Source organism: Arvicola amphibius, chromosome 7 (assembly GCF_903992535.2).
Source record: "Arvicola amphibius chromosome 7, mArvAmp1.2, whole genome shotgun sequence".
Taxonomy (NCBI): Eukaryota; Metazoa; Chordata; class Mammalia; order Rodentia; family Cricetidae; genus Arvicola; species Arvicola amphibius.
In genome coordinates, this window is record NC_052053.1 from 116,209,786 (window position 1) to 116,232,584 (window position 22,799).

At 39.0% G+C, this 22,799-nt stretch overlaps 1 protein-coding gene across 10 annotated transcripts in view; it reads right to left on the reverse strand.

Moving 5' to 3' along the window:
• The window catches only part of Mia2 (MIA SH3 domain ER export factor 2), a 70,613-nt gene that overhangs the window by 20,568 nt on the left and 27,246 nt on the right, over positions 1-22,799 (reverse strand). For 9 of the 10 annotated variants that reach the window (XM_038336531.1, XM_038336532.1, XM_038336529.1 and 6 more), the window contains 13 exons: positions 22,460-22,591; positions 21,360-21,381; positions 21,174-21,262; positions 18,325-18,393; positions 16,738-16,764; positions 16,135-16,245; positions 13,533-13,604; positions 12,045-12,149; positions 7,991-8,113; positions 5,483-5,603; positions 3,674-3,720; positions 2,918-3,008; positions 557-695 (listed from right to left, as the gene is read on the reverse strand). In XM_038336531.1, the coding sequence (XP_038192459.1) occupies positions 557-695; positions 2,918-3,008; positions 3,674-3,720; positions 5,483-5,603; positions 7,991-8,113; positions 12,045-12,149; positions 13,533-13,604; positions 16,135-16,245; positions 16,738-16,764; positions 18,325-18,393; positions 21,174-21,262; positions 21,360-21,381; positions 22,460-22,591 (1,148 nt within the window). The remainder of the gene's footprint in view (positions 1-556; positions 696-2,917; positions 3,009-3,673; positions 3,721-5,482; positions 5,604-7,990; positions 8,114-12,044; positions 12,150-13,532; positions 13,605-16,134; positions 16,246-16,737; positions 16,765-18,324; positions 18,394-21,173; positions 21,263-21,359; positions 21,382-22,459; positions 22,592-22,799) is intronic. The other variant, XM_038336530.1, reaches the window with a different exon arrangement.

A 22,799-nucleotide genomic window follows, 5' to 3' on the forward strand; every position in this document is an offset into this window, starting at 1 on the left:
AACTATAATCAACTACACTTTTAAAAACACACCAGAACCGGTGCAGCCCACAAAGCAATTTGCACACACCACTGCACAGACGGAGGGTAAATGCCGACAGATTAACGGTTCAGAGGGTTGACAAGCTCTGATGGTGAGACAAACATGGGACACACCAAAGGCATTTGATGATGATGAGCAGCTGCCCTGCGCTCAAGGCATGGGTACTGTCGTTTCCTATCTAGAACAAGGAGCACTGAGCAAGACTAACTTGTAGAAGAGAAAGGAATCAGTTTTACATACACCAGGCAGTTCCATCCAAAGAGATCACTCAGATTCCCTGACCCAGCTTGTCAGCATTAGTTTAAGGCGTTAATTTCATAAATGCTTAGAAGACATTAAGGAATTTGCAAGATAGCTTGGAAACTTCAACATCATTTACATTTTCTTCCAGGAAAAAAAACAGGCTTCAAGATGAAAAAACGTTCTTAAAAGTGAATGATGCAATCGAAGTGATAAGGAGGCCCTGAACATAGCAGGCGGTAAAGCTCTGACGCAGTCACTCAGCACGCCTCACCTGTGAAGCTTCATTTCGTTCTCTTGGTACAGTTCAGTCAGCACTTTGATTTTCTGCTGAAGCCTCTGCTTCTCGTTTTCCAACTGCATGCCTTCTGACTCCAGAGATACATTCTCAGACTCCAGACTTCTGATACGCTCTAGAGAAATGTTTGAAGTCATAAAGGCACAAAACTAAAGGAATTTTCATAAAAATAAAACCTATTAAAGACAGACAAGATAGGACACGCCTGAGGAGATACAACTGTAGACAATTACTACAGGTAATAGCAAACTAAACTTTCTCCAGCAACAACAAAAAACTTGTGAGATATTTTGTTTGCCTAATTGCTTTTCACTATTTTAACTGAGATGCTACATACACTATTATAAATTGTTAATTTTAATATAACGATCTCCTAAACCTTCAACAATCTAATGCTAGCATCTATTTCCAACCTTGGAGGTAACAGCGCTGAAAGGCTATGAGGATGAGTTTCAAAGGCAGGTATTTCAACTCAGCATTCCCTATTTCACATGCTAAATGTCTTACAACCTAATGACAAGTCATCTTGGGAACTTGATATTCAGGCTGGTGGACAGAGCCGAGTGGCAGAGCACTCGCTGGAACACACAAAGCCCTGGGTTCAGTCACCAGTCCCATAGAAACCCAGACTTCTGTTTCAGCCAGAACCTTACATATGTTGTCACTCAAGCTGGCGGATAACAGATGCTCATCTTCTAGCTCAGTGAGAGACAATGGCTCAAACAAGATCAAGACTGGAAAGAATAATGGCTTTAACTCTATTTCAACTGCTAAACTACTTAATCACCCACAAAAATGGGGAGATGGCTCAGTCAGTAAGGCACTGGCCACACAAACATGAGGATCTGAGTTCGGGTCCCCAGCACCCACATAAAATACAGGTAACGAATGAATGTAAGCCCTGTTACAGTGCTGAGGAAGCAAAAGTAGGATTCCCGGGACTCACTGGGTAGCTGTTCTAGCCAAAGCAACATGCTCCAGGTTTAGTGAGACCTTTGTCAACCAACAAGGTGAAAAGCAACTGAAGAAAACCCTGAACACAGATGAACACACACACATACACAAATGGAAATGAACAATTCTAAGTAATTGTGAATTCTGTATAAACCAGCACACCACTGTTTTTTAAAATCTCATTCTCTTTCATTATAATTATTATAACACTAAACAGCGCTAATATTAAGGGACCAAGAAGGGAACCTCAACTCTGACCTCCTCTAAAGCATCCCAAAACATATGTGAGTCAATCTAACACAAGACAAGATGTACTAGGAATAACATAACCAACATGGAAAAGTTTAGTAATTATATGTAATTGTATGCAATTATTCTAAAATGCCAGTTAACTAAACATACATATCAAAAGAACAGTGTGAAAATACATTAACAGTAATGGTACAAGTGCACAAAATCATACATAGGTGTTTTCTGCAAAATTGTGCAGCAGAAAAAAAAATTGCCCATCTATGCTGTCACTTAGCAAAGAAACCAATGCTGGCTGTAAGAAGCTCTACTGTAACTGAATAATACTTAATACAAAGAAGCCTTACAAAACTTGAGTTCTATAATCTTTATACACTCTAGTTCTTGTGTTACTTTATTTTACTTTACAACTTTTCAAAATTAGTGTGTGTATGTGTGCATACGCATGAGCCTGCATGCTCAGGCAGGCAAAGGTCAGAGCACAACTAGCAGGGGTCAATTCTCCCCTTCCACTGGGCACTGAATTTCAGTCATCAGCCACGACTGAAAATCAATTTCTCAATTGAAAAACAACTGTAAAGAAAATTTTAAATTTGATACTTTTTATCATCTAAAACTATACCAAACATATACTACTGCACAGTGGTTTGAATGAGAATGGCGCCATAGGCTCGTAGGGAGCAGCACTATTATGAGGTGTGACTTTGTTGGAGGAAGCTGTCACTGAGGGTCTCTTCCTGCTGCCTGCAGTTCTAGATGTAGAATTCCTGGCTCTTTCTCCAGCACCATGTCTGCCTGTGTGTCACTATAATGACAATGGACAACTGTAAAATTGATCTTGGAACAAGTATGGTCTACTACTTTAAATTATGTATATAGTTTATTTACTGGCACTAAAACTTTGAACTGTAAGTCAGCCCCAATTAAATGTTTTCCTTATAAGAGTTGCCATGGTCATGGTGTCTCTTCACAGCATAGAAACCCTAACTCAGACACACCATAATCCACAGTCCTACATGCTTTAAAAACTATTTCATAAACATAAGAGAAATGAAAATGCCTTTACCAACAACAGCAAAACTCTCAGAAGTAATTCATTCTCTTTAAGGAGAAAAGCCATTGAGAAAACCTTACCTGTAAGATTCTTTTTTATTTTCTCTAATTCAGATAATTGAGTGTAAAATTGGTTTCTTTCTCCTTCTAAGGCTTTTAAAGACACACTCAGCTTTAAAGAAAAGAAAAAAAGCAATAATCAGCTACAAAAGATACATCTCCCAATCCGCCCACACTGCACTGCAGCTATTTTCCCTCTGATGAGGTCATCATAAACATACAGCCATTACTACAGTGCTAAAGCAGCCTCCACACCAGGACTTCTCACTCAGGTTAGCTAAGAACAGGGAGAAGGAATAAACCAGAAGAAAACAGAGCTATTATATTTACTTCTCAAAATAGAATATGGAGCCATTGGAGTAAGAAAATAGTAAAACCTGAAGGAAAACACTGCACAGAAGAACTATGAGAATACGGTAACATTTTAAAGCATCTGCAACTGAAGAAATGAATGTTGGAGAGACAGTTCCGTGGTTAAGAGCACTGGCTGCTCTTCCAGAAGACCTGGGTTCAATTCCCAGCACCCACATGACAGCTCACAACTGTCTATAACTCCAGTTTCAGAGAATATGACACCCTCACACAGACATACATGCTGGCAAAACACCAATGCAGATAAAATAAATTAATCTAAAAAAATAGAAAATTCTAATCATTTTTCATATAACCTTATAAGGAAGCAATAAAAGCAATCTTTAAATTAGTTACTAAGAACAGACGTTTAATTCTTGCTGTAGGTCCTCCCCATCATCTTTATATTTACAAAATAATACAAACCTTACTAGCATTAATCAACTCATCCAAAGCTCCCTTCAGCTGAATTCCTACAGTGAAAAATAAAACTATAATTATTGAGGACATCCAAATAAATGTATTAGTTCCTCAGGTAGTCTTACAACCCCTCTTCTTGCCACAGTGAAAACTTGGAGCTGAGCTTAGCACCTCTTGCCTTCAATCCCAATACTCCAAAGCTAGACAAGGGGATTACGATGAGTTTGAGGCCAGACAGGAGCTATACAGTGAATTTTGAGCCAGCTTGAGCTACGGTGAGATACTGTCTCAACAAAACAGTATTCAAAATAAATATAATAATTTGTATAAGGTAGAGTGACCTCCTCTCAGGAAACTAAACATTAAAAGCAATCAAAGTACTACAGAGTCCCAACAAGAACTGAATAGTCCTACCTAAACACTGGCCACAGACTCAACTATGTTAGATGCTTACGGCATTATAGCATCCAAAGTACTAGTGAACCATGGCTCAAAATTAAGCATAAATTCTAAAAGAAAACTATTTCTTATATGATAAAGTAAAAATGAAAAACTAAATATATAACAGTTCCCATTATCTGTTTTAGGATCAGTTTGTCCAGCCGCCCGAAATGCCGTGCCACTCCCACCGCCTCATACAGCTGGACTTTCCAGTAGATCTTTCTTCACCTCTTCATCACAACTTTAAAACACACAATTCCTAAGTTCTATATTGCCTGTGGTCCTGAGTGGCATGAGGCCATCTCCCCTGTCCTGCTGCGTCCTGCCTGAGAAGCGACCCACCCTCAGTCTGTTCACCTCTCCTTACTCAGCCATCTCAGTCAGACAATCTGTTCCAGTGCTGCGGCAGAAGGCAACCATCCCCCATCACTTCCTAACAGTGTACTGCAATAAGTATCCTATTTTATTATTGATTCTCTAAGTCTCTTATTGTGGCTAAGTAATAAATTTCTAAAAGTACATGAGAACAGGAGAGGGCACAGTACACAGAAGGGGTTCGCTCAACACCACCTACAGTCTTAGGTCCCTACTGGACAACTTGAAAACTCGGTCTGTGAGTTGAGACGTCTACTCATTATACAACAGGTCAGGGAGCCAAGACAGAGGACACAAAGTTCAAAGAATCACCATTGCAGCTGGGCAGTGGTGGCACACACTTTTAATGGCACTTGGGAAGCAAAGGCAGGCAGATCTCTGAGTTCGAGGCCAGCAGGACCTATAGAGGGAGTTCAAGGTCAGAATGGTGTATAGAGTGAATTCCGGGACAGCCAGGACTATACAGAAAAACCCTATCTTGAAAAATAAAAATGAAAAAAAGCAAACAAAGGAATCACCACTGAAATAAATTAAGCCTAGGGTACATGGGGCCTTCTGGGATTATTTTTAATTTTTTTTATTTTATTCTACTCTTTTCAAATTAAATTTTAATTAGTCAAAGGAATTGGTTTGAAAATACAGTAAATAGCTAAATGAACCTTAGTTAGTTTTGTGACTGCCACAATATAACCAGCAACTGCAGTCACAATTTGTGGCCAAGACTAATGTACTATAATCTGTCTAAATCAGAGGGTTTCTGAATTACAGTTATTCTGACACCCATGTGACTAGCAATAAAGACAGGCAGCAGAGTGGCTATGATCCAAGTGTGTAAGTGCTGTAGTGAAGAGACGTGCGACACACGGACAAAGAGTCCAGCGCGAGGTGGTGGAGTGCACAGCACTTCGGGCGATGGCAGATGTGCCAAGTACAAGTGTGCGAGGAGCACAGCTGGCTCACACGCGCAATGAAGAGGACGCAAGGAGCAGGCCGCCATACCTAAGTGCGCAGCATTTTCTAGGTCATTCTTCACTTCCAAACCGAGATTACCATTGTTTGCTGAGTCTTCTCTAAAGACAACAGTCCAGACTTTCATCTTTACCAGGTTTTCCATCAGCGCCTGACATGGAGCAAAAGGGGAAAACAGAAAGAAAGTAGTGACTGGTGCTAATAACTTTAGAATTTAGAACTTAGCAGTAGTTTAAAATGCAATCCCAGGCCAATGAGGGCTCGGCTGGTAAAGGTATCCGCCATTAAACCTGATGACCTCAGTTTGAACTCCAGGATCCACATGGTAGACAGAGAATTGCCTCCCAAAAGCGGTCCTCTGAGCTCCATACACAAATCATGGCGTGCACATACCCTACACATACATACACAAATAAGTTTTAAAATATAATAAAGAAATTTTAAATCAATCCACATAAATTTCTCATGTGTTCTAATTTGCAACCTGCCATTAAGGTATGTAAATAGTTGTTTGTGAAACTGCAACATTAATTTACTATTAAACCTTAAAAAATAAAAAGCAAAACTTGCTGAGCATAGTACATCTTTAATCCCAGCACTCAAAAGGCAGAGAGGCAGGCAGATCTCTGTGCCCTACTACTCTACAAAGTGAGTTCTGGTAAGCCAGGGCTACCTCATGGAATACCAGGAGAGGAGAGAAGAGGAGAGAAGGGGAGGGGAGGGGAGGGGAGGGGAGGGGAGAGGAGAGGAGGGGAGGGGACCGCCCGCCTCCCAGTGCTGGGGTTAAAGTTGTGCACCACCAGGCCTGGCTCAGCAGTGCTGTTTTAATCTTCTAAAGTAAGGAACATTTTCTAGTAACACAGACACTACTGGCAGACACCAAGTGTGACAGTGCAAGTAACAACATGACCGTGCACCACTGTTTCTCTGGAGAGGCCATCCAAAACTACATGCTAATCTCTTCCCTTTCTTCAAGCTTTCTGCCACAAATAAAATGCCCTCCAACACCACATTCCTTTTTATTTAGGAAGAATTCTGAGCTTCTTGAGTAAGGAAGTTAAGAAGAAGGAAAATACAGCCATCCCTAAGCACCCACAGAGCACTGGCTCCAGGATGCCGGCCACTACCACTGCAAGGATACGGACTCCATGGGTGTTCAAGTCCCTTTACATAAAATAACAGTATTTGCATATGACCTATATGTATCTTCCTGTATACACCAAATTTCTCCTAGATTACTTGTAATAACTAATATAACACGGATGCTATATCATTCTGTATCTTTTAGAGAATGACAGGAAAGGTTTGCACATGCACAGAACAGCTGCAATTACTTTTCTTTTGTTACTATTAGTGTTTGTTTTGGTGTGCCTGCATATTAAGTGCATAGGGGCAACCACATGAAGATCAGAGGACAATTGAAGTCAGTTGATTTTCTCCTTTTACTTTTATGTGGTTTGGGGTTCAAACTCTGGTCATTAGTTTATGACGCAGGCACTTTTACTCAATAAACCCTCTCAATAAACTGTTAAGAGCACCATTAACAGTTTTGTTAATGTGACTGTGACTGAACTCAGAGAGCTAGAAAAGGCAGATACAGAGAGTCCACGATATGGCAAACTGAATAAAACTAAAGCGAGAATCTCTTGAAAACATTTCTTATTATTTCATTTCATTTATTTATTTAGGTAGGAAGCAACATATGTGCTGAGGCATGTGCACGAAGGTCAGAGGACAACTCATGAGAGTCAATTCTCTCTCTACAATGTGAGTCCTAAGGATCAAATGCACTCGGACTGTCAGGAGTGCACAGCAAGTCCTTTCACCCACTGAGTACTCTCAGCGATCCATGTAACGTCAGCAATTTTATTCCTACAATTGGAGTCAAGTTCCAGTCAAGTGTGTTCATGTGACCCGAGAACCACTTGTATGGGTTTAGGTACACATGCCACAACAAACCTACAGAGGTCAGAAGACAACCTTTGGGGGTCAGGTCTCTCACCACTATGCAAGTAAGACTAGCTGGCCCTCAGCCTCTTCCTCCTCCTCTCTGCTACAGGGCACTGGCACAGTGTCTACATTATATCCCGCTTCTAGGACTCTGGGATCTGACCTCACACCATCGGGCTTATGAAACTCGTGACTTATCCAGTGATGTCACCACCCCATCCTGAGTTTCAATTTTTTAAAAAGCTTTTCTATCAATGAAATAAGTAACACAAACTTAAGAGAGATAGTAAGAATATTCAGCTAATACATATAAACTACAAACAATTTTTCAGCGTTTTCTTAACCAACAGTAGCAGATGTCAGCAAGAAGAGGTAAAAATCATTTTCTGTCTTTATTTCTTGATAAATATCAGGCTAAAATCCCAGAGGAGAAAGACATGGAGTGTTAGCACACATATCACAAACCTGTGTATCTTCAAGAATGGATGTGATAAAAGACACAACAGCAATAAAAGCTTTAACAGTATTTGAATCTCCAGTAAATATAAAACTGTGGCCAAATAACCACTAAAACCAAAGAGCCAGTACCTTGATCTGATTTTCTTTTTCATTTACAACTTGCTCTTCCTGTACTCTGGATTCTACAAGTGTTACTTTCTGTTTATTGAGTTCATTCATTTGTTCTCTCACTGCTTCAGCTTCCTGTAAAAGCTGATATGAAAACAATAACAAGGATGTGAACGATAGCACAATGTTTAGATACATTTATTTAAATATTTAGATATATCATTAAATGACAGTACGAAGGTAGGGCTCCCTTTTGTAAAGAACTTTTAAAACAGGAGACTGTGAAGTAACAAATATTCTCCAACTGATTTAAAAGGTCATTTTTTTTTATCAAGTACAAGGTTTCTGACACACACTTATCTGAAAATCTATCTTTGTATTCCATATAATATGCCAGAGCTCACTTACCTTAATGATATATTTTTAGTCACCATGCTGTTTTACCTAGGGTTATCTGAAGACAGGTAACCCTCAGAATACTATTAATGTGGAACAGATATTTTGCAGATAACCCCAGCCTGAACTGCACTGTGAGTTCCAGTCTAGCCTGGGCTACATGGAAGAGAAGTACTTTTGATTATAGCATGAGAAATTTACAACAGGCATTGTCACTATCACATTCTCTGAAATCTAAAATGGCATAACAAAAATGTAAAAGGAAAAGGCATCAACCCCCCCACAAAAAAAAAGGAAAGAGAGAGATGAGGAAAAGAAACTTAGAGAAATAGAAGAGACACAACTGTGTCTACTGTCCACAAACAATAGACTGAAGAAACCTAAGCCAGTTGGAAAGTAGAAAATAAGATGATTTGACACATTCCAGAAAGGCTCAAGATTTGAAAGCAGTAATAACAGCGATAAGTAGAAACCAAAGAGAAGAACTGGGGCCTGGACAAATAGTTAAGAGCGCCCACGCTTGATCACAGCTGCCTCGAATCCCAGAGGGTCTAATGTCCTCTTCTGGCTGTCATGGCTGCCTGCACACATATGCACATACCAACACATAGGAACACACACACACACATGGCTCCTCCCTCCCTCCCTGCTCCTGTCTTCTAACCATGCACATACTCATTTTAGTTCTGCCACTCATCTCATCTCTGTTTCTTTATGCATACATCTAGCTGGATGTTCCATCCCTACTGGCTAGCTTCAATAGTGCTGGAAGGTGCTGTGCATGCTGCCAGGGGGAAAAAAGGAATCACCAATGTCACCGACCTGTGAGCCACACAAGCTACATGTCTACTGTACATGTCAGACTATACATGTCTGCCTGACATGTCTACTGGTGTAGTAGTGACAGAAATGTTATGAGGAACCAACTAGTTTCTAATTGAAAGTAGTTCAACCACTCGAGGCCAGCTCAACAGGATGGAACCCAGCACAGCACAGTAACACACACCTTTCATCCCAGTGCTCAGGAGGCAGAGACAGGGGAACTCTGTGATTTCAAGGCCAGTCTGATCTGCATAGGGAGTTCCAGGATAGCCAAGGTCTCAAAAAAAAAAAAAAAAAAAAAAAAAAAAAAAAAAAAGAAAAGAAAAGAAAAAGAAAAGAAAGAAAAGAAAAGAAAAGAAAAGAGAAGAAAAAGAATCCATTCCTGACAATGTCAAGAAGTCCACTGGTCTACACACAGTTACACATATGTATCCAAATGCACACATTAACACAATCTCACACACATCCACAAATCAATAAATAAAAAATTTAAATTATCACAATAAATACATAAAATAATTCTAGTAACCCACAGAATCAAGAGGTGTTTCTAGAATGAGTGTCCACAAAATGAAAGAAACACAGAGGACATCATCATGTCCTCTCAGAGCACTAAAGACAACAGAAAGATATTAAGAGCTTATAAAGAAGCTCCACACCACTCCAGTCTCAAGACCAAAGGAGGAAAGAGAGGACAATACAGCAACATCAAGATTTTATTTTAAAAAACGCAGACAGACCTCCAGGTTTAAGGCCAGCCTAGGCTACACTGTGAGTTCAGAACAGCCAGGACTATTACACAGACAAACCCTGTCTCAAAAAACAAGCAAACAAAAATGTGGAGCAAATGAGTATCCAAATAGCAGAAACATGAAAGAGGACGAGGAGCTGGAGCAACTGCTCAGAGGTTAATACCATGCAGTTTCTCCAAGGTCCTGACTTCAGCTCCCAACACCCACAGCAAGCTGGTCGCAGCCACTTACAACTCCAACTCCAGAGGATTCAACACCCTCTCCTGGCCTGTGGGCACCTTAATCATGACCACAAATGCACACAAATACACACATATAATTAAAATAACACATTTTTTTTTAAAAAAAGAATCTTTTTTCAAAAATGAAAAACAACAAGACATTTTCAGCTATGCAACCTCCTTTTAAAATTACCTCCTGTACCTCATTATCAGAAAGTTAATCAAAATAATTAACCACAAAAGAACAAGTCTTTGATACAGGAAATAGAACGCTTAAGATGAGAAAACCAGAATCCTTGGCAGCTGAGTGAAATGAAGCCTCAGGATCAGAAGCCCAGTAGAAATATGGAACATGTTCTTTTCTTCCTTTTTTCCCTTTGTTGTTTTGAGACAGGGTTTCTCTGTGTAGTCCTGGCTGGCCTGGAACTCACTCTGTAGACCAGGCTGGCCTCAAATTCTCAGAGATCTGCCTAAGAGCTGGGATCAGATCAAAGATGTACACCACCATTGCCCCACAGAACACATTCTTATTGCATCAAAAGAATCTAAGTTCCCTAAGAAAAGTGGTTCCCAGAAGAAAACAAAGGGAAAGGAGACAGCTCAGTGTTTAAGAGTGCCTACTGTTCTTATGCAGGATTTGAGTTTGGTTCCTTTTATACACTTCTCGGTTGGCTTATAACTGCCTGTAATTTGAGGTCTGTGGGAGATCTGATACCTCTGGCCTCTAAAGGCATCTGCACATGTATGCACACATTCACACCCAAAACACACGCACACACACAAACACACATATAATTAAAAATAAAAATAGAAGATAAGGAAGAGAAAGAGGTAGCAGCAGGCATAGTGACACATACCTATAATCCCAGCAGTTAGGAGACTGAGTACCACAGAGTGCCTTCCAGGCCACCCTGAACTACACTAGACGACTTTCTCCAAAAATATAAATAAAATAATAATGATACTAGAATCTTAAATGAACAAAATAGCCAAACCAGGCAGTGGTGACACACATCTTTAATCCCAGTAAACCATGCTAGTTTGCCATAAAAACTGGGTAGTAGAGATACACACTTTTAATCCCAGCACTAGATAAGAATATAAAACAGGAGGAGACAGGTCTCACACACAGTCTCATTCTGAGATTCCTGAAGGCAGAATCACCATTTCAGACTGAGGTAGAAGTAAGAGCCAGCAGCTAGCTGTTTTGCTTTTCTGACCTTCAGGTTGAACCCCAATTTCTGTCTCTGGGTTTTTATTAATCATGCTACAAAGACTACCTATGCGGTCATACACAATGGAAAAAGGACAGTCTTGTCTCAAACAGTGAAGGTAAGGACCAACACCAAGCTATGACCCGTGCACACTTGAACTCTCACACAAAATACACACATGCACGTGCACATACACTGTGGAAAAGAAGGAAGGGAGAGAGGGAGCAAGGGAGGGAATGGAAGGCAGGGAAGAAAGAGGAGGAAACAGGGCAGGAAGACAGACAGAATTTTCATGCCAAAAATTGTACTGGGAGACAAAAGGGAGGTTATATACATGCAGGTGCCTATGTGAGAGGAGAATGAGAATGAGAGCTACATTTCCATCTTCCCTGCCCCCAGAACGCCTTCCTCCTCTGGGCCCCCGACTGGAATGCATTCTCCGCTGTGAGTGGTGCTAGCCGCTGTCTCCAGTGAACGTCAGAAGGCTGACCACCTTGGCTTATCTCTCTCCTCTCATGGGAGAAGAGAGAGGGAAAGACACTTAGACCCTTGGGAGACAGAAGTATGCAGGGGACTGTTGCTCTCAAAAGCCTGCTCGTTCATCGCACGGCTCCAGGCACTCAGAGCTTTGAAAGCTAAATTCAGATCTAAGTCTCTACAGACTACAAACCTGTTTCTGGCCTTCCTCAAGTTCAGATTTTTCATTCAAGGCCTCTTTTATTGCTCCCTTAAGTCGTTCTTCATTGATTTCAAATACTTTAAAGGTAGTTTTCGCCTAAGTAAAAGAAATATACAGTTTATAACAATTTAACAGAAGGTTTCATGTTTATGTATTCTCCACAGAACATAAAATTTAAGCAAAGGCCCAAACAGGCCACTGTTAACAGCAGCAAAGGCATAACCAACACTACTTTGACACAACAAACAAACCACGATCCAGGGCCCCACCCTACCCCTACCACTCATTTGCCATGTAACTCTGAGCAAATTATTGAACCTTCCGTGTTCTATGCAGACAATTTTGTTAATTGCTGAAATAGGAAAAACAGAAAAGAACAATTACTAGCTACTGACTTATAGGTTTATTTAATGATTCACACTACTGCTTGTACTGCCTATTTGTCAAGCATGGCTTTACCTGCTACCTGGCACAGAAAGGCCCGGAGAAACAACAACGGGTTGTTGCCTTAAGCAACCTGCTGACTGCCACGTACGCTTTGAAAAAATCTTGCTTGCTTGCCTGACCACTTTGTGGTTTTAGAATACAAACCGGACCCAGAATAGAAGCCTTTCAGGAGCTGTCCTGACTTCAGTCCACTGATGACATCTCTTCTCTTCCACGCTTACTAGTGCCCAAGTACTTATTCCAGAAAGATCCCGCACTACTTAATCTGTCTCCTACCCTAAACGTCAGACTATAGGAAGCAACTCTGTTTACTATTGTTACATATATACACACAACTTCAAGAGTGCTCAGCTACAGCCATAGTTTAAATCTACCCAGGGAAAAATAAATTTCATTGAAAATAATTCAAGTTAAAACAAATGCATATTTAAGATTCCCTATATTTCAAATACTAATGTAATATCTTATTACCTAATGTGTGACTATTCTTGGTAATCATCTATATATGGAATTAACTAAAAAAACTGAAGTGAGTAATTTTTCTTAATTAAATCATTTGAAATAGAAAGACCCACCTTTAATCCGGATCCCCATTTTTCTGGTAGCAGCCTATCTAAAGGACATGGAAGGAGGAAGCTTTTGCTCTCTACCTGCTTCTCCTTACTCTTGCTGGCAAGTCCATTCCTTCATTGGCAACAGAGCCTACTTCTTTGGGACTCCGGTGTATACTGAATATCACATGAGACATCTAGCCTCACGGACTGAGCAACTACTGGTCTCTTGGACTCGTTGTTGGTAGACTGTAATCGCTGGACTAGCTGGACCACAGCCGGTAAGCCACTCTAATAAATCCCCCTTAAATAGGGAGGGAGGGAGGGAGGGAGGGAGGGAGGGAGGGATCTACAGATGTCACCCTGTTAGTTCTAGTCCTCTAGAGAACACTGACTAATATACCTAATAATAGGAATAACATAAAAACATAAAGGCTCTTCAAAAGTGACAGACCAATTAAAGTAATTCAAATTAACTTACTTCAGCCACTTGGGATTTAAGAGATTTTGATTCATCTTCTAGAGACTCTATCGTTTTTGAAATATCAGCCATCTGGAAAGACAGTATCAGTCAGTAAGTATTTAATAAGTTCCTTTAGCTCCAAGACAACATGTATTAGGTATATTGTTAATTTATTATCAATAAAAGTGAGAGGCCAGATGAAGAGGACTTGCCAGCTTGCTTATAATGTGCCCACAGGATTTTACAAATTACATGACAATAGTACATCTTCTCAAATTCAATGTATCATAGTACTTTTCAGGTTCAAGATAAACCCACAAATTTATATTTCAAATAATCTCACACACATCAAGATTTTCCTTATGCCAGACTTTAAATTAAAAAAAAGTTATAATATTACTAATAATATTTTTAAGTTAAATATGCATATATCCATTCACATTTCCCATCTGGCTATCTTCTGCCCTGCCATAGGCCCAAAGCAGATTCTTTACTAACCAATGATAATAAAACATATTCACAGCAAACAGAGGGGAATTCCACATCACCTCTCCCTTTCTGTCTAAATAGAAAGGAAGATTTTTACTTTAACAAAGTAAAATTACATATAACAAAACAGGTATCAAGCATGAATTGTAGTTACAACATTTATATCTACCTTTTATCATAACTAAGGAAAACTATAATTATAACTATCTATTCTTCAACTCCATCAAAGACCCCAGAAAGATATATTACCTATTAAGTTAACAAGAAGTGCATTATAAGCAACTTCTAATAAAACTCTAGAATTGACAGAGACATCTCACTGCCTGGCCAGTCACCCAAAGTTCTTCTGTAACATTGGGGCATCCATCTTCAGCCTGCAGGCCCAGAGTATCTGGCAGACTTTCCCATGAAGCAGGAAATTTGAAGATCTGTTTTGCCTTGTAAGGACAAAGTTCATCAGATGCTTTCTTCTGTTTCCTACAAAAAATGCCTGGCAGTTCTTTCATGAAGCAAGAACCCTGAAGGACTGTCTCATTTTTAAGCAAGTTCAGCAGTCATTTTTCTGTGGGTCCTGCATGTCCAGTTTATACAGCATGCCATAAAGCAGTACAGGCAAGAGCAGTCTCTTGCCTAAATGGCTAACAAACTCTATAAGGAGCCTCTCCAATACCCATCATCCTCTTGAAGTAGATTGGTGCTGCCAGGAGCAGGTATGTCTTATTGTTGAAAAAAGTCTAAGTTATGAAAACGTTTAAAATGCCATATTCTGTACGTCTTTGAAAGGTTTGAAAAATACCTATCCATCTGAAATATATCTCCGTACATCTAAAAAACCACTAACATGACTACAAGCTTGACTATGATAGATGACTATTAACCTGTATTTAATTATACATTACATTTTTAAATGAGCTGCAGAAAAACAACACCTTAATCAAGAGCAGAAATATACATATAACAAAATTGACCTTATATTTGTATCAAGAGACCATGATCCATACCAATACAAAGTATTCATCTCTATATCATAACCCCCTTTAAATGAAAACATTTATAAACAATATTTGGGAATATGGGCATAGTTCTTTCCAAACTGCTTCCTGCTTTTTGGGGGCAAAGTATTTTGGGGGTTTCAGGGAGACCTTTCAGGGGTCTTGGTCCATCAAACCACATTTTTTACTGTCTATATAGTAAAAATATATTTTTTTTCATATTTCCTGGCTATATTCTGCTCTTCACAAGCCCAAAGCAGCTTCTTTATTAACCAATGGTAATAAAACATATTCACAGCATATAGATCCTTCACTAGAAATATGATTATTCAATTTATATTATTTATGTTACTTCCACAGCAAATATGGAAATATGGAAATTTTCTTTGTAAATGTAAATGCATGAAAGCGCCAAGTGTTGGGGACACACTTGCAATCCCAGCTATTAAGAGGCACAGGCAGGAAGATCAGGAGTTTGAGGCCAGTCTCCATTGCACAGTTATACAGACTGGGCCATAAACCAAGACTGTCTCAACAAGAAAAAAAGAATATGCATAAAAAAAACCTCTGATCACATCTGAAAAGTGAAAGAGTAGATCTGAAAATTTTTGTTCTCATGGTTTTCTACATTGTTTTTTTTTAAATATTTATTTATTTATTATGTATACACTATTCTGTCTGTGTGTATGCCTGAAGGCCAGAAGAGGGCACCAGAACTCATTACAGATGGTTGTGAGTCACCATGTGGTTGCTGGGAATTGAACTCAGGACCTTTGGAAGAGCAGGTAATGCTCTTAACCGCTGAGCCATCTCTCCAGCCCCTACATTCTGTTTTTTATGTGCATGAGTTTTTTGTTTTGTTTTGCTTTGGTTAGATTTATTATTTGGTTGGTTGGTTTGGGAATTTTATTTATTTATTTTCATTTATTTACATTTTTGAAAATAGTGTCTCTTCTCCCTGTACAGGCCAGGCTAGCCTAGAACTCCTGACTCATCCTCCCAAGTGCTAGGATTACAAGCTTGTGCCACTATGGTTGGCTTACATGTAATATTTTAATCAATATCAGTATTTATTCAATATTTAATCAAAAGTACTAATATGTAAAATTCATAATTCTCTTGGAATACACAAGACTCACCAACTCATCTTGTTCACAATGTTTAGCTCTCTCTTCTTCTAGCTCCTTCTCTAAAAGGAGTATTTCATCTTTAAGTTCAGATTTGGATTTTTCTAGATTTTCACAAGTTGCCTAAAATAGAAAGCTAATTTTAATAAACTAGACATACGAATTTTTAGTTAGGGTAAAAAAAATCAAATGAGTATAATCAAACAAATTTATAAACACTTTATATATTTATTCATTTCTCTAATATTAAAATAGCAGCAAGTCAAGCAGTTGCCAGCAACTTCTATAAAGAGTGTAAGTATTATAGGCTCCCAGCAGCTAAGCATGAGAAACAAAGACTACCCACGAAGGAATTAATATGGCTACATTCCAATAAAACTTTCATTTACAAAGATAGAAGACTAAAGAAAATCCACCAAGCACAGCTTGTCAACAGTTCTTAAGCATGTTAAAAAGCATGTTACAGGGGAAAAGGACAAGTTCAATTTAATATAAAAAATGTAAATCAAGATTGCAACATATTTTCCATTAAATGACATATTTTATAATAGTTTTAATTTAAAGTGATTAATTATTAGATTCGTTTTTGATTTTTAAATACTATAATTAACATACCTCTGATATTTGTGATCCTTCAACAAACTTGTTAAAAGAAGACAAAAGTACGTGTTACAGTAGTCCACACCTGTTTACCTGTATCTCCCCAAATCTGATTATTTCATCACCAGACTTCTGGCTTGAATCAAGATTACTCTATTGGTTTTTACCTGCAAAGTCAACTCTCAAGCTTTGTAAAACTTGTATTTCATTATAGTCTGTGTCCAACTATGACTACTGTCCTTACAAATGTTTACAATTACTACAATTAGCAGATAATTTTCTAAGGTAGTTAATGTAACTGCATCTCAACTCATCTTACTCATAATTCACATGTTTATTGTCATAACAAACTTGTATGTTTATATTACCTGTAATACCAATATTAGATTGGTCTGAATAAATATTTGTTACCCAGTAACAACTTTTCTGTTACCATGAATACCAAGCAGCTTCTAAAACTATGTGTTTTGTTTTGTGGCATTTGCTTTGATTTTGTGCATGTGTTTGTTTTTTGAGACAGACTTGGTAATCCTCCAACATTAGCCCCCCAAGTATCGGGAAGATAAGCATACCCTTTCATTCAGAGAAACTAATAAATACCCACTGGGATAGCATTTATAATAGAGGCAAACAATACAGAGAACAAAAGGTTCTTGATGCTTATTGAATAAACCTACAAAGAGTTCCTGAGGCTATTTACAATAACAAAAAAAAAATTAAGGATTTATTTAGAGTCTAAACTTCTTGTGGATACTACAAGGGCGTTCTAAATCATAAGACACAGACTTCCTGTGAGGACAGACGACAACACTGCACGCCGGACTGAGCACAAAGGTACAACATCGATTTCTATTGTATCATCAGCAGGGGCAGGCTGCTTCTACCACAGAGGCTCACGACTCAGTTTTTACAACCCTTCCATCTGTAATAGTATCAAGGCACACCATCATATCTTAATCTGTCTGAGAAGAGGAATCCTTGCATGCTCTAAAACAGGAGCATTAACTGTGTGTCTCTACAACTCCCCACTCGGTGACATCACGTTACGGACTGAAAAGTGGCCATGATGAAATGTGTAAACAGGGGCTGCTCTGTAGACAGGGACTAAACATTTACCACCATGCCACTATTCACATGCAAACCTCTGCTCTAATCCTAGTTAATGCCTGCTAACATGGTAAGAAAAAAAAGTAATATGGTCACAGCTTACTTGTCTCCTATTATGCTTGAATTTGTGAAAGAGTTCTATGTCTCTTTCCTGGAGCAAACTATGTCAAAAAAAGGAATGGATGGTCTCCTCAATGCATTCTTAGGAATACAGAATAAAGGATTTCTTTCTATAAATCTATAGATTCTGATAAATGTATCCTTCAAAACAAGTTAATAATAAGAGCTCGAATTGTTTTGTTTTCAAATGTTTTATGCCCCCTACAGATGTTCTGTTTCTGCTTTTTCTATAATTTTAAGATACGCCATTTCCTATTTCTCTGAAATAATTATTTTTGAGAAGATAACATATTTTTAAAGTTTGTTATTTAATAAGAATCTTTTCCCTAGCTTTTAAATCATACTTTTTGGGTTTGTTTGTTTGATTTTTTTTACCTCCAAACTGTGTACTTCTGACTTCTTGTCAAAGTTGGCCTCCTTTAAAGCTGACTCTAAGCCTTCAAACTGAATGAAACAAGGCAACATGTGAGTAAAAACTACAAACTTTATCTCAAAGTGTATCTAAATAGACGCCTAAAAAGCAAACAATCTATCTCCACATATGTAAAATTCTCTTGGAGCAAAGCTGTCCCAAAGTCTGCTGGGGGTGGAAACTCTAATAGCAAGTGTGTGCTGATGAGCACCCAAGAGGTGAGAGCTCTGTCACCCCAAACAAATTAACACGTGTTGACACCAGAGGACAAATAAAGCAAGCAAGGAAGATAAAATCATTAAAAGACAAAATAATCAACAAGGAATAAAAAACCAAGAATAATAAAATATAAAACATCACAAGATTTGGCAAATCTTTTAGGGGGTGATTAAACTGAAGACTATGTTGTTTTTGAATCAAGCTTTCTGCTGAACAACAGCTAGATAACACACCAAAGGACAGAATCTGTCTGAAGGCCTCTGAGAACTATTCAAACAGTAAAGATGAATGGGAGAAGAGAGCCCTGCAGACAGGCAAACCCGGGAGTGTGCATATCTTTTTCCAATAAGAGACTCACACAGGCAGGGAACTAGGCAAGGACTGCAGAATTAGAAGCCATGAAGAAACAATGGATATACTTCAGGACCTGCTAAGTCAGATGAGCTTTAGAACAGGAGCCTATGCTTTCCTCAAAATTTCAAAAAGTATCATTTTGATAACTAAGCAAGACAAAGACAACACAAGAAAAAGAAAATAGATCAATGTGTCTGGAAACAACTACTGCAAAATTCTCAATACATTTTTAACAAATGTAACTTAATGCTGATCTCAAGATTAGAAATATAATTATGTGGAATTTACCCTTGACACTAAAGCCAAACATAGTGTGATCCATACTTCACCAGCCCACATGAGCAAACACAAGCACATGGATCAACATAGAGCTGAACAAAAGTCAGCTTCCTTTGACCAAAAGCTTTACGTGTAAGATGAAAGATCCCTATCACAATAAAGGTCATTTATGGAAAATACAAGCAACACAACAAATGGAGAGGAAATGAAAGCAGGGCAAGGTCAGCCCCTTCCTCATTTTATTCCTCATTTGTGTGCTTATTACTTTAATCTGTAATATTTATTTTCCAATTACTTATACATACTTTTTAATTATTTTTATTTATTTATTTGTTCTGAACATGTTAAGTGTTTGGTTGGTATGTAGGAACTTGTGTCTTGCTGGGAAAGGCTCTTCTATACATCCTATTCCTCTAACCTAATACACAAAATTTTCTCTATTGCTTTTCATAACTCTGACACGCGTTTCCTCTTTTTCTAGTGTTCCCTTTCTGATCCTTCTTTATGTCTTAAATACTGGTAAGTATTATTTTCTCTGTGACTTTTCATATCTCTAACACATTTAATCCCAGCACTGAGAAGGTAGGAGGCACACATCCAGCACACACATATACATGCAAGCAAAACACTCATACATATAAAACAAAAATAAAGAGCATTTGCTCCTCTTCCAGAGGACCCAGGTTCAGTTCCCAGCACTTATACGGCAGCTCACAACTGTCTGTAACTCCAGTTGCAGAAGATCTGACACCCTCACACAGACATACATGCAAGCAAAACACCAATGCACATAAAATAAAAAAAAAAGGGAGGAGGAGGAGGAGGAGAGCTGGGCAGTGGTGGTACACACCTTTAATCCCAGCACTCTGGGAGGCAGAGGCAGGCAGATTCTCTAAGTCTGAGGTCAGCTTGATCTACAAAGCAAGTTCCAAGACAGCCAAGGCTATACAGAGAAACCTTGTCTCTTAAGCCTCAGCACCTCAGAATGTGTGTTATTTGGAGACAAAGCCTTTAAATAATAATGGACAAAATGAGGTGGTAAGACGACCCTAACCTAATATGCCTGGAATCCTAGAAGACGGAGTGAGACAGGGCAAGCAGGCAGCACTATCTGCAAGTCAAGGGACAGGCCACAGAAGAAGCAAAGCCTACCTATGCCTCCATCTTGGACTTTTGTTTTCAGAACTGTAAGGAAATTCACTCGTGCTGCTAAAGTGGCATTTTGTCACCGCAGACCTAGCAAGCTAATATAAGCCAAATGAAAACAGTAAATAAAGTCTCTACGCAATGACAAGTAATGGCACCACTACACCCTTGGTAAGCAAAACTCGACACATGACAGTACACTAAAATTCTAATACTAAACCTCTACCTTCTAAGACACCAAACAGAACAGAAATGTTAGCCACAAGATATCTGCAATCCATACATCTGACAAAACTCTTATATATAATATATAAACTATTCAAAACAAAAGTCCTACTTCTATATGACATAAAGAGAAAGAGATTTTGAGTGCTTTTAAAAGGGTGGAAATGGGCCAGTGAGATGGTAGGTACTTAAGGAGCTTGCCGCCAAGACTAACTTCAACCCCAGGGACCCACGAGGAAAAGGAGAGAACCGACTCCTCCGTGTTCTATGATCACCACACAAATGCCTTGGTACATGTACACACTCACCGACACAAAGAGAGACACACAATAATAATGTCATTTTTAAGGTGAAAAAGACTTAAAAATGCAAGTTCACAAGAAGACTATCTAAATGAACAATAAACAAACCAAGGTGCTCCACCTCGCTAGTCAGGAAAGATAAGCACTAGACATCACCAGGGTGGCTGCAAAGAGAAGGGCTAAGTGAGGCAGATGCTCGGCAACAGAGCTCTGATGGCCCCGAGTGACCCACGGAGAACCACTGAGCCCCACACTCGCCACTGACATCGTTTTCAGACACCTCTCACCTCCTTCTGAACGAGGCTGAATTTATCAAGTAGTTTACATTTCTCTTCAATTAATGCTGAAAGTTCTAGAGCAAGTTTTCTTTCTCTTCCTGAGAAAGCAAAAGAAAGATTATTATTATAACTAAACTGTTACAAGTTTTATTAATTATATACAAGCACGGGATCTAAGACAGAAAAAAAACTTACCCACATAAAATCGGCTTTGAATCTGAAACAAATTTTTAACAAAATTACATTAAAACAAATACACCTTCAAGTAAATCTATATGACTTCTCCTAAGTTAATAACTTTCTTACAGCTTTACAGTGAGCACATGACCCAAAAGCATTCTATTCCCAGTGAGAACAATGCTACACAGTGGGTCTCCCATCCTAGAGCCACACTGTGCTATCATATTATAGACATTATAAAGACACCTGTTTAATTCCACTTAAACCCACGTTTCCCGGGCTGGAGAGATGGCTCAGAGGTTAAGAGCACTGGCTGCTCTTCCAGAGGTCCTGAGTTCAATTCCCAGCAACGACATGGTGGCTCATACCATCTGTGCCTTATTCTGGCCTGCAGACAGACATGCAGGCAGAAAAGTATATACATAATAAATAAATAAATCTTAAAAAAAACATGTTTTCCCATGCACATATTTGGCCCTAAGAAAAAGTATTTTTAATCCCAGCACTCAGGAGGCAGAGGCAGGTAGAATTCGAGGCCAGCCTGGTCTACAGAGTTCCAGGACTGGCTCCATAGCTACTGAGAAAACCTGTCTTCAAAAACCAAAACAAACAAACGCAGCCCCCCCCCCACCTCAAAACAGAAAAAGAAAGGGGTGGGGCTTTGGAACTAGTGTACAATATTCCTACAAAGAAAATCCTTTCAAAATTCCTTACATGTGAAAACATTTCTCTAAATCCATATTCACTTTCTAATAACTACATATTACCATAAGCAGCCCAAAACACTATGGCCTAACTTATTTCCCTGAAATAACAAGTTTCTCCAATCAGTTGTTCTGTCTAAAGACAAAATGAGGGTTGGAGAGATGGCTCAGTGGCTAAGAGCACTTGTTACTCTTGTAGAGGACCAGGATTCAATTCTCATCACCCACATGGTAGCCCAAAATCATCAGGAACTTCAGTACCAAGGGTCCTCTTCTCACCTCTGTGTGTACCAGAAACACATGTGATACACATACGTACACGTAGGCAAAACAGTCATACATATAAAGTAAAATGAATTTAAAAAACACAAACCCAGAATGACCATTCTCCTAGTCTGAGTGGTTACTTACTGATCGGAAGGCTCTCCACAGAAACAGGAGGAAGACAAGCAGTCCAACAGTAAGCACACAGATGACCAACTCCACTGAAAATCCATTGGCACTGAACTCTGCTTTCATATCTTCAGGCAATGCTGCCACGACCTTCAAGACAAAGGAAGTTAGCCTATCAACGCAAGTGGCGTTACAAAGACAGGCACAGGTGGCTGAGGTCAGCTCCAGGAATATGAAATGGGCTGCCATGTAATACTAAGCAGAAAACCTCTGACTATGTTTTCTTACAACTTACAGATGTGCTCATACTGAGAGACAAGTGTGGTGTGAAACACAGTGGTTTTCAAACAGGAGCTAT